Raw genomic sequence first — 11,785 nt, forward strand, 5'->3', positions numbered from 1 at the left:
CCTGCGTATCTACTCCCACTTACCAACACCTAGTTAACTACAGCTGCTTCTGAATATCCATCTTGTCAGCAGCAGAGATCAATGCTAGTTCCTTTCTGGGAGAGCAATTGACTACTTAGCTGGTTGACTACCTCAGCTCCTTCTATTGTGTATTGGTTATGGTTTTCCAGAGAAACAAAACCATTGGGATATATAAGATACACAAAAGGAGATTATTATGGAAATTGACTCATAGGATTATGGAGGCCAAGAAGTTCCATGAGCTGCTGTCTGCAAGCTGAAGACCAGGAAAGCCAGTGGTGAAATTCAGCTTAAAACTGAAGGCTTGCCAGGCTCGGTGGCTCAGCCTGTAATCCCGCGCCTTGGGAGGCTGAGGTGAGTGGATTGCCTGAAGCCCATGGGTTTGAGACCAACCCTGAGCAACTTGATGAGCCCTCATCTCTACAATAAATCAAAAAATTAGCCGGGCATGATACATGCCTGTAATTCCGGCCACTTGGAAGGCTGAAGCGGAAGGATGGCCGGAGCCCAGCAGGCGAGGCTGCAGTGGCCTTCAACGGCCACTGCACTCCAGTCTGAGCGACAGAGTGAGACTCCAACTCAAACAAACAAACAAACAAGCAAACAAAAATGCTAACTTTTTTCAGAAACATTCTCACAGACACACCCAGAAATAACGTTTCACCAGGTATCTGGGCATCCCTTAGTCCAGTCAAGTTGGCACATAAAATAAACCACCACACATTGGAAAAGACAATGGTTCATTCCCACAGGAATAAAAATTCCAGGTGAGGCTGGGCATGGTGGCTCAGTCTGTCATCCCAGCACTTTGGGAGGCCAAGGCAAGAGGATTGCCTCAGCCCAGGGGTTCGAGACCAGCCTGGGCAATTTGGTGAGACCTCGTCTCTACAATAAATCACAAAAATTAGCTGGGCCACTGCACTCCAGCCTGGGCGACAGAGTGAGACTCTAACTCAAGAAGAAAAAATTCCAGATGAGCTAGGCATGGTGGCTCACACCTGTCATCCCAGCACTTTGGGAGACAGAGGCAAGAGTATTGCTTAAGCCCAGGGGTTCAAGAACGGCCTGGGCAACTCAGCGAGACCTTGAGTCTACAATAAACCAAAAAGTTAGCTTGGCAAGGTGGTGTGCACCTGTAGTCCCAGCCACTCGAGAAGCTGAGGCAGAAGAATCGCCTGAGCCCAACTAGTTAAGGCTGTGGTGGCCATGAGCAGGCCACTGCTCTCCAGCCGGGGCTACAGAGTGAGACTCTGACTCAAAAAAAAGAAAATTTCAGGTATGAGTTTCCTTTCCTGCCTGCAGAGCTGCAGCCACAGCATCCTCTGGGGGTTACACAACCCTGATCCACAGGCATGGAATCTCATATAGCACAGCATTTGACCATCACTTTACGTGGGGGTGCGGGGACCCGTGGCTCTATCACTTGTCACGTCAAAGGCAGCTTTCTGGAATGCCCTTCCAAAGGGGCAGATAAAATGCTAGCTTGGAGGAAGCACTCTGAGAGAGTCAAGTGCCATCCTCCAGGACACCGTATATTTTTGTCCGTTCCGAGTTTCATATAGAGTGCTCTGTGCCCAGTAGGAAGGTTACAGGAATCAAGGAGGTGTAAACCGGGGCAGCCCCACTGACTGCCACCCCTAATGATCTATAGGGGGTTTTGTGTTTCTTGTCTCTGCGACTCTGAGCTCTTCGTCGTGGGAGGTTCTTGCTCCAGTCAGGGAAGAGTCTTGCCAGGTGACACTGCAAGGATCCCGCTGTGCCACAAATGACTGCGGAGCGCCTTGGGCTCCTTGTGCTCTGGGACCACTCAGGAACACGAGCAGAAGTGATTCGCCCTGACTGCGGCGGAGGCAGGGATGCGTCCACACAAGGGCAGCAGGGAGGAAGAGGAATGGACCCCGAGGCCCACCTCGGTGCTTCCTGCGGGTCCTGCCCCGGGGCAACTGTGACCAGACCAGCGGCAACCCTGGACTGAGGCACCATGACTGTCGAGCGGGCCAGCGCCTCCGGGGTGAGTGCCACCAACTCCTGAGGAGGCGCCCTGTGAGGGTGAAGGGAACTAGACTGGATGCTGGAGGAGGAGAGGGGGAGTTGCAGCCCTGAGTGGGGTGGACCCAGAGGCGGGGTGTAGGTCCGCTTCCTGCCATCCTCTCATGCGCCTCTCCCAAGGAAGAAGGCCTCGGAGACCGTGGCGCCATAGCTCTTCAGCCGACGTGAAGAAGGTCTGTGCAGCTCGGGGTGCACTGGCGGCCGTGAGAGCGGGCCCCAGCCACCGGCGGCGGAGGGGAGCGCGCCGGCCAGGGCCCAGCGCAGCCCCTGGACTCCCTCCCTGAGGTCACATCAGCTCCCAGCCAGTGACTGCATGTGGCGAGATACTGAGGGAGACCTCTCCTGGGAGACAGAGGACTACTCTCACGACTGACTTCGGCCTGAGGCCATTCCTATGACTCAACTGAAGCTCCCCCAGGAGAGAAACACCTGCGACCGGACAGCCGTCCCAGCCGTCCGTGGCTCCCTTCCTGTTTCTCTCGCATGAGCTTTTCTCCTCACCAAAACCCCTGCGCAGCGAGTCTCGTCTCGGCATCTGCTCTGGGAGAGCCCGGACTATGCAGCTGTCCGTGAGGGGGAACGGGACAGGCGGGTAGAGAATGGCTCCCGGCTTCTGACGCGGGCCACGGGGCACAGGATGACCGCCAGGCACTGGGTAAGGGAGGCCAGGGATCTCCCTCCGAAGAGAGAAGCCGTCACAAGAGGACAGAGCGAGGGGGAGTGTGTGTGGAAGGGCCAGAGAAGAAAAGGCAGGGACGCCTCCGGTGAGGAGGACGGCTCCACTTGCCGTGGTTTCTTTTGCAGAGGGAGCCGTCCCTTCCCCACTGAGGCCTGGCCCTCCCGACCTTGGGCTCCAAGTCCTGAAGTCGCTCCACCCTCACCCGTGCATGCGTCCGAGCGAGTCCTCATAAAAACACGTGTAAAGGGGGCAGAGTGAAGGCGCCCACCCCGGGGCTTCTGAGCTGCTGTAACAGGATGCCGGCGTGGGTGGCTTAAACAACAGGCATTTGCTTCTCGCGGCTCTGGAGGCTGGAAGTGCAGGACGGCCGCCTTCTCTCCTGGTGGCTCACATGGCCTTTCCTCCGGGAAGCGCGGAGAGAGGGAGGTGACTCGCCTTCCTCTTCTTCCAAGGGACCTAGTCCAAACACGCTTACCTCCCGAAGGCCCCACCTCCAAACACCATCACACTGGGCCTGGGGCTTCCACGTGCGGATTTTGTGGGGACACGGACATTCCGTCCTTCACAGTTTCTTTCGTATTGGAACTCGCTCATTCTCAAAGACAGTCTCTCTCAATGTTCTGTGCCTTGTGGACACTTAGCACAATTGACCCCAAGGTGCTCCCAAGTCCTTACAGGAGGAAGGCACTACACCCCAGCTCATAGGACCTAACTGTGAAGACCCTTCAGACAGCCCCCTGCTCTCAGAAAAGTGCCACCATTTTCTGTAGGCTTCTTGCAGGCCCGTTTTTCAGGCCTAGGAAGGGGTGCCTGGGGCACAACTGGTTCCATTAGGACGACTGTTCCTCCTTCCCTCCCTGCTCTTTTCCTCCACCTCCTCTTATCTGCAAGTCCATTTTTTTTTTTTTTGAGTTGGAGTCTCACTGTGTCGCCCAGACTGGAGTGCAGTGGCCGCTCCCGGCCACCGCAGCCTCGACCTTCTGGGATCCGGCGACCCTTCCGCCTCAGCCTTCCGAGTAGCCGGAATTACAGGCATGTGCTACCACGCCCAGCTGATTTTTTGATTTATGGTAGAGACGAGGTCTCGCTGCCCAGGCAGGTCTCGAACCCGCGTCTCAGGCAATCCACTCACCTCAGCCTCCCAAGGCGCAGGATTACAGGCTGAGCCACCGAGCCCAGCTGTAAGTCCATTTTTAAAAAGGGAAAAATGTCTACGCCAGGGTGGTCGTGAGCGTGCATGCCACTGCATTCCAGCCTGGGCGAAGGAGTGAGACTCCGAGTTAAAAAAAGGTGCGGGGGAGAGGGGAATTACACATGTGAATGCCATCAGTTCCAAAATAAACCCAGAACTTATTCTGGATGGCTTTGTAAGTGTTTGCATGCAGGGGTACATTTAACTGGTATAGCTGAGCAGAGAACAAAAAGTATTACTTCCAGAAACACAAGGTTGGAACCGTTTCTTGGGAATGCAGTGCAGCGTAAAACATTGCTATGGGACCTTTACTTTGGCGCTACAATTATTTTTCATGATTTCCACTTCTTAATGCGCATCCATTTTTTAAATTGTTTTCCCATGGGGGTTCTCTAGTGTTATGCTCTGGGTCGTTCTCACTCTGCAGGGAATGTCTCTCTCCAGTCATTGCCTCTCCGCTCATGTAAACCCAGCACTCCAGTCTTTGTTCCAGCCTGGAAAAGTGGTGCGCAGAATTGGCAACGTTGATAAGATACCACTTTGTGTGTCGGGTTTCCCTGTTAAGAGATGAATGCCTCGACAAGCTTATCAACCCCACTCGCTTAGCAAATATGCTTAAAACCGGAACTGTGGTTCCCAAAGCTCCAAAGTCAATAGCATAAGTGTTGCTGGCTTGAACATTTCCTTCTTGCAATAAATCGGAGTTCAAAGATGCTAAGGAATTAAGAGCCATGCTTTTCGTGTGCAACTCAACTCAACAAATGTTTACTGTTAAAAGTTTCTTTAACTTTCCGTTGTTCATACAGTGGGTCCTTTATGGAAGAGGAAGTTTAGCAGCAAACACGGACCCGTTTCCAGCTGGGGTTATCAGAGGTCGTCCACTGGGCTGGAGAGCTGGAACGGCCTTCTACCGGGAACTCGCCTCTCCAGTCTGGTGGTGTTCCTCCCTGGTCTGCCTTTTCTCATGCTAGCTCCAAACAGCCATGCAGCAGCATTATAAAATAGAGAAAGCACTGGATTCAGGGGTCTTCTCCTGTCTTGTTCATCTATTTGGCATAGGCCGATCCCCTTTTCCTAAGGTCTCATCCAGTAGCGACAATTAACCAGACTCTGTGGTCCAGTGGATTGACCATTCTGGCTTTCGTTTCGATGGAAGAAATGAGAGCTCTCTCGAATGAGGCAGAAATTTTCAGGGAAGGAGACGACACCCAGCTGGGGCTGTCACCAGTGTGTTCAACCCCGTCCACTGCTCAAAGACAAGAAGCTCTTTGTATGTCTCCATTCAGACAACGACATTTGGGTTCCTCACAGCTGCTCGGCTGGTTACAGAAGGCCGGAGATTGTGAAGAAATTCCAAGGACCCTTGACCAGAGTTGGTGTCACCGATGATACAAGAGCGGAGACATTTGTTAGGAAGGCGGTATGGTGGAGAAACTGGAGACAAGTGACACCCAGGGTTAAGGTACTGACGCAAGTTACGGCCCAGGGTGCAAGGTGTCCTGAAGGTCACCATGGGAACCTCTATGGCTCTGTGGTCTGGGTTAAGAGCTGCCCCCAGGGCACCCGCCTGAACAGGCCTGGGAAGGCAGAGAGGCAAGAAGCAGAGGAAGGTGCTTCTGCTTCTCACACCAGAGGGGATGCTGGGAGTGGGTCTGGGGGTCCTGGGAATTCTGCGTAGAGTGCCTCAGATGGCAGGAGGGCCCCTCAGAAAGACACAGGAAGGACATCAGGCCCAGGTACCCGTGACCGGGCTTCTGCGCCTACCTGGGCCCGATCGCCTTCTTAAAGGGTCACTGGGACATAGACTGCATTCATCCGAAAAACACAAAACGAAACAACGTAAGGTTTATCATCATCACAGAATCCCAAAGCCACCCACGTTGATAGGATCCTATTTTTCTCTTCTATTTCTTGGTGGGAAGTCAGAGTTGCTGCTTGGGTTTACAGAGCCCTTTCATCCTCACAAGAAGCCTGAAGTTCGCACTCCTGCACTTTGCAAGGGAGTTGAGGCTCTGGGCCCTTTGGGCACTCCCTGGGTGCCCCGAGCCTGGGCTCCAAGACCCATGCTGCTTCCCTCACACCCTCTGCCCGGGTCTTGGTCAGACAGGCTCCACTTTTGTGCCTCGGCTTCCACGGCCTTGCCGATGCCCACGTCCATCCCTCCCTGAACAAGACCACCGGCTACTTCCCTGCTCTCTGCCTCGACCGCTTGTTCAGTGTTTTTGGCCACTGGGCTAGCAGTGGAAGGCATGCAGCCCACCAAAGACTCAGGTCCTGGGGATGCACCCTTGTTTCCACATGCGAAGACGTCCAGTCACCCCAGAACAAGGAGAAGCGCACCAGTCTCCACTTCCTTGCTGGAAAGAACAAGCCATCTATCCGATGCCAGAGAACTGTGGAAGGATGCCAAGGAAACCTGAGCCCAGAATTGATGAGGTCCAGAGAAGAAATTCAGCTACAAAAGGAACAAACGTGAGGAGACCCACACGCTGATTCTGGGTCTCCTTGGGCACAGAGAAGACCAAAAGCCATCCATGAGTGGAACAGCTGTAACCCCCTTGATGTATAACCTGCTGTGCCATAATCCAAAGTCTGCTTAAGAGGGGATGGGCCTGGTCACAAGTGTGTCCAGGAGGAGCTGTGGATACCTACTCATGGCCAAGAGCAGGCTCTGGCTGGAGACAGGTGACTCTCTGGCACAGGGTGAACCCGGAGGGGATCGCTGAGTGGTCATTTCAGGGGCAGTGGGAAACAGACCACAGGAACATGAACATACCTTGGCAGAGGTGGGGCTTGCCACATTTGAGTAGGGCTATGGCACTGACTAGGTGAGCCTGGGAAGAGGCTCACACCCCATAGAGAGAACCCAGGGCCAAAGGAGCCTCCTGCAGCCACCGTAACTGACACTGGAAAATCTTTTCTCATTCTAGATCACTGTGCCTTTGGACTACTGGGGTTTATCCATTGCTTACATTTGGAAATAGACTTTTTTATTTCCATCAAACTTTGTGTTAGCAGAGGAGGATTTGAACCAACTGGCATGGTGGTGAAGAAACTTTCTCCGGCATCTGTTCCTGATTTTGGTCCACACTGAGATGACCAAGCATGCCAGGGTCCCGTTTTCTCCAAGGGAAATCTCCCTTTTACAGCCCCGTGCCAGATCCGTGAACAGGCAAGCTTAGCACCCGAGCCACCTAAAAAAATCTTATGAGTGGGACATAGACACGATGGAATACTATGCAGCCATACAAAAGAACAAAATCATGAATTTCACAGCAACCTGGATGGAACTAGAGTCTATAATACTGAGTGACCTCTCACAGAAACAAAGATCCGAGTATCACATGTTCTCACTCACATAATGGACCTTGAACATCCAATGCAATACTATAAGAAAATGACTGACGGTACTGGGAAACTATGGGGGGGAGGGGGCTGGGATTAACAGTAGCAAATATCTGTCGGGGGATGGGGAAACACCTCTTATCAACAGGGTGCCTGAATGAAACGTAATTGTACACCTAACCCTTAACTGTACCCCACAAAACCATAATAAAAAATACTGATTAATAAAACAAAACAAAACAAAACAAAAATCTTATGAACACCAGGAGTTCCTAAGTATCTTGGTTTGGAGAAACTTTGTAAAGGGAGGAGCTTCCCGGGAACTTTCACTGTTTAACCTTAATCTTCTGCCAATGATTTACTTTCTCGGGTGCTGTTGAATTGGAAAGTGTATGAGGATTTATCAGAAAGTATAGCAGGAAAACTTTGTCATTCCTAAGACCGCAAATACTGGCTGACTGCAAGTTCCTGGCTAGAAGGTTAGCTCTGATTCTCTGTTTTTGTGTTTTCTGTAAGAGTTATATGTAATGTGAAAATAGCCCTGCTGAGAATTGAGATGCCTGCCCTCCTGGAATGAGCTAGAGTTAGAGCTACATTTACAGAGGAGGTGCTTCAGGTAACAGTTCAGAGCCTGGGCTTTGGGGGTAGGTAGACCCAAGTCAGAATCATGACTCTACTACTTGCTAACTCTGTGATCTTGGCAACTTAACTCCTTAACCTGCAGTTTGCTTCTTGGGTTAATTTTCTTCATAGTGTTATTCGTTTTTTAGTAAATTATCCTGGGTTTTCTAGGTAAGAAATCACATTTTCTAAAATTAGTGATCTTTCGCCTTTTCTGATATTCACAGCAGAAATTCCTTTCTCTTGTTTCACTGCATTGGTTACAATGACCAGATTGATATTGAACAGTAGCATTAATAATGGACACCCATATCTTCTTCTTGATCTTAATGCGGTGTTTCAAAGGTTTCATATCAAGCGTGATCATCTTGTTCGCCAGCTTAAGAAAGTTTTCCTCGTACTTTTAAAAAAATCACAAATGGGCCGGGCTCGGTGGCTCAACCTGTAATCCCAGCACTTTGGGAGGCCGAGGTGAGTGGATGGCCTGAGCCCGCGGATTCGAGACCCGCCTGGGCAGCGAGACCTCATCTCTACAATACATCAAAAAATCAGCCGGGCGTGGTAGCGCACGTCTGTAATTCCGGCTACTCGGAAGGCTGAGGCGGAAGGATCGCCGGAGCCCAGCAGGTCGAGGCTGCGGTGGCCGGGAGCGGCCACTGCACTCCAGTCTGGGCGACATGGACCCCCACTCAAAAAAATAAAAATAAAAAAATTAAAAAATCACAAATGAATGTCAAGTTTTATCACACTCTTGGCCTCTAGGGAGCCAAGATGATCTTACGGCGTGTCTTCTTTGGTTTATTAAGATAATGCATTCTGTTGTTTTTCTATTAGTTGATTAATTACCTTTATGTCAAGTCGCTCTGAAATCTCAGATAAACCCGTATTGGTATGAGGCATTTTTATGTCCCACACATTTCTTTTGAGTTGCATCTTGCCATGTTGCCCAGGCCAGTCTTGAACTCCTGGGCTCACGGGTCTCCTGCCTCAGCCTCCCGCGTAGCTGAGACTTCAGGCGTGCGCCCCTACTCCTGGCTGCCTTTTTCCTTTCAGTATTTCAGGACTTCGTCCTCTTTCATTTCGGATTCTCCTCGTGGACGTTTATAAGTGATGCTTATGGATCATTTTCTCCCTGACGACCTCGTCAGGTTTTGTGAGCGTGATTTCTAACGAATGATGTTGGTTTCAAGGAGCAGGCCGGCAGAGAGCAGGAGCCATGCTGAAGGAGCTGCAGCTCTCCCTGTCGGTCGGCCTGCTTCTGGCCTGTGGCTTCCTCTACCAGCTCGCCCTGAAGTCCAGCTGCCTCTTCTCCTGCCTGCCTTCATCCACGGCCCCACAGGGGCCCGAAGCCCTCCTGCGCCGGGGACGCCACCTGGTGTTTCTGGAGACCTCGGAGAGGATGGAGCCGCCCCCGCTGGTCTCCTGTGCCGTGGAGTCTGCTGCCAAGGTCTATCCCGAGAAGCCGGTGGTGTTCTTCATGAAAGGTCTCCACAGCTCCCCCCGGCCGCCCTCCAACTCCACACACCCAGCCTTTTCTCTCCTCTCAGCAATGGACAACGTTTTCCTCTTACCTTTGGATTTGGAAAGCCTGTTTGAAGACACACCTTTGTCCTCCTGGTACACCCAGGTGAGTGTCCAGGGAAACCTAGAAGTCAGTGAGTTGTTTAGACAGGTAAACTCAGGCTGAAGACTCAGGGTCAGAGATGGGACTAGAGCCCATCTTTGGGCTGACTCTCGCCTCTTTGTCACGGGCGGAGTCCCAGTTCGGGTCAACCGGAGACATTACGTGAGACTTATCTTTAGCCCAAGACCTAACTGCAACACACTGTATTTGCTTCTGGAGAAAATAAATCTCGAATCCAAACATCTGGGGAATGCTGCCTACTCCATTCTTTGTCACAGATGCATCGTGTGTGAGGATATTAAAGCCTCTTTACAGTTCCGAGCAAAAGAGATTTAACTCGCTTCACCTCCGCACTTTCCACACTTATCTGAGCGTGCAGCCTGCTTTCAGTGTGACACGTCAGTAATCTCTTGGAACAGACGTTCCGTGGAGCACCGTTTGGGCTGCTCTAAGCTGCACCTGGATTTTACCATGTTGGGTTTTAGGAATAAGATGGGTCTTGGGACGCAGAGCCCTGAAGTGTCTGCTCCATCTGAGCTCACAGGGACCACACTCGGCTGTGCCTCTACAGAGATCACACCACAGTACCCTGGCTGCCAGGCAGTGGCATGTTCCACCCCAGTTACCACCGTGGGATAGCAGGGCGTCACCTACCAGGGAGGACTCCATGTGCCATCACTTGCCGGTGACCGCCAGGTTTACTGCACTGATCTGGGCGCTTGTAGCTCTTGGAGATGCCCAGGGATGAGTCCTGTGGGTGTGAGCTGGGGATGGGCAAATGTCCGCCGAGCAGCCAGAAGCCTAAGCCTCTCTCTGGTGATCCCCCCTGTTGGAGCTCTGTGTATTGGGTTGCTGGGGGTCCAGTGCTCTCGTCAAGGCGGGCCTCCTCCTCCTCCAGCTCTGGTGGGCCTCGATGTCCTGTGTCTCTGGGTCTGTTCATGCACAACTGCCAGGCGGCCACAGAGTCATATTTACTTCGTGATTTCTTTTGACTGAGTGGATATCTGGAGCCAGACTGCCTGGTGCAAATCCAACCTCTGCCTCTCCTTGCCTTGGAGAAATGACTGAGTTTCTTGGTCCTGATGTGTGTAGATTACAAAGAGCTTGGAACAATTATTGAGTCATGTTAGCCATTATGATTTATGAGGCTTTCGGCAAGTATATACAATGTGATGATTTTTTAAAACCTGTGAAGCTTCCTGCAAAGTTGTCATTGATCTGCTTCTGTCTGACTTGATAGCAGAATATCAGGGAAAGCCAAGACTTGCCGTTTAATCTTTTAACTAGCATATTTACACTCAACGGATGTAGTTTGCTTTCCCTATTCAAAATCTTATCATTCCATGTGGGAACTCTGCCATTTATGCTCATGTGTTTTTATTCTCTTTAAAGTCATTTTCTGTGGTGCTCACATTCTGGCCTTCACGGCCCTCCGTGACGCCTCTCTCCCCCACCCACGTGGCGTCCCTCTCGACTCAGCTTTTCCTGCCACCGAACCCGGAGTCTGACGACCCCTCACTCCCACCTTTGGCACCGTCTTCTCCCGCCTGCATTGTGTCACCAACCTCGTCACTGGTCTCTCAGCGCCTGCCCTTGCCACCTCCCGCCCATCCCCTGGTGGTTTCCACGGCTGCCAGAGGGACCCTGTGAGGACGAATTCCGATCCATCCCGCCTTCCTCCCAAAGCTCCCGGATAATGTCAGTCTTGGCCCCAGCCTCCGTGCTCTGCTGTCCCTTCCCTGCCTCCCTGTCTCCGACCTCCGCGGCTACCCTCCCCTCTGCAGCCACACGCTCCTTCTTTTTCCAGCACACAGCAACAAGTGTGCTCCTGCCTCAGGGCCCTGGCACTCGTGGTTCCCTCTACCTAGACCCTCCTCCTCCCAGATATGGGCATGGTTCACCCACCCATTTCACTCCACTTTCGGCTGGAACGAATGCAATGCAGTGCGCCACCTTGCCCCATTCGTGGCCCTCTCACCCAGCTTTGTTTCTTCATGGGCCTTATCAACACCCAACCCAGAACAGATTTGCTTATTTTCTGCCTCCTCCCAGGAGGGATTGTGTCTGTTGTTCGCTGCTCTATCCTTCCACAGAGTGGGCGCATAGTAAGTGGGCCCTCCATGAACATGATGAAAGGAGTTAATAAATGAACCTGCCTGAACCTGTGGGTTCGAGACCCACCTGGGCAACTTGACAAGACCTCATCTCTACAATAAATCAAAAAATTAGCCAGGCGTGGTGGCACGTGCCTGTA

At 52.0% G+C, this 11,785-nt stretch overlaps 1 protein-coding gene across 1 annotated transcript in view; it reads left to right on the plus strand.

Moving 5' to 3' along the window:
- The first annotated feature begins 9,123 nt into the window (after window positions 1-9,123).
- Window positions 9,124-11,785, plus strand: part of A4GNT (alpha-1,4-N-acetylglucosaminyltransferase) — a 4,234-nt gene continuing 1,572 nt past the window's right edge. Inside the window, exon 1 of the mRNA XM_008049284.1 lies at window positions 9,124-9,534. Within this exon, the coding sequence (XP_008047475.1) occupies window positions 9,124-9,534 (411 nt within the window). The remainder of the gene's footprint in view (window positions 9,535-11,785) is intronic.

This window comes from Carlito syrichta, unplaced genomic scaffold (assembly GCF_000164805.1).
Source record: "Carlito syrichta isolate Samal-C Ts95f unplaced genomic scaffold, Tarsius_syrichta-2.0.1 Scaffold131333, whole genome shotgun sequence".
NCBI lineage: Eukaryota > Metazoa > Chordata > Mammalia > Primates > Tarsiidae > Carlito > Carlito syrichta.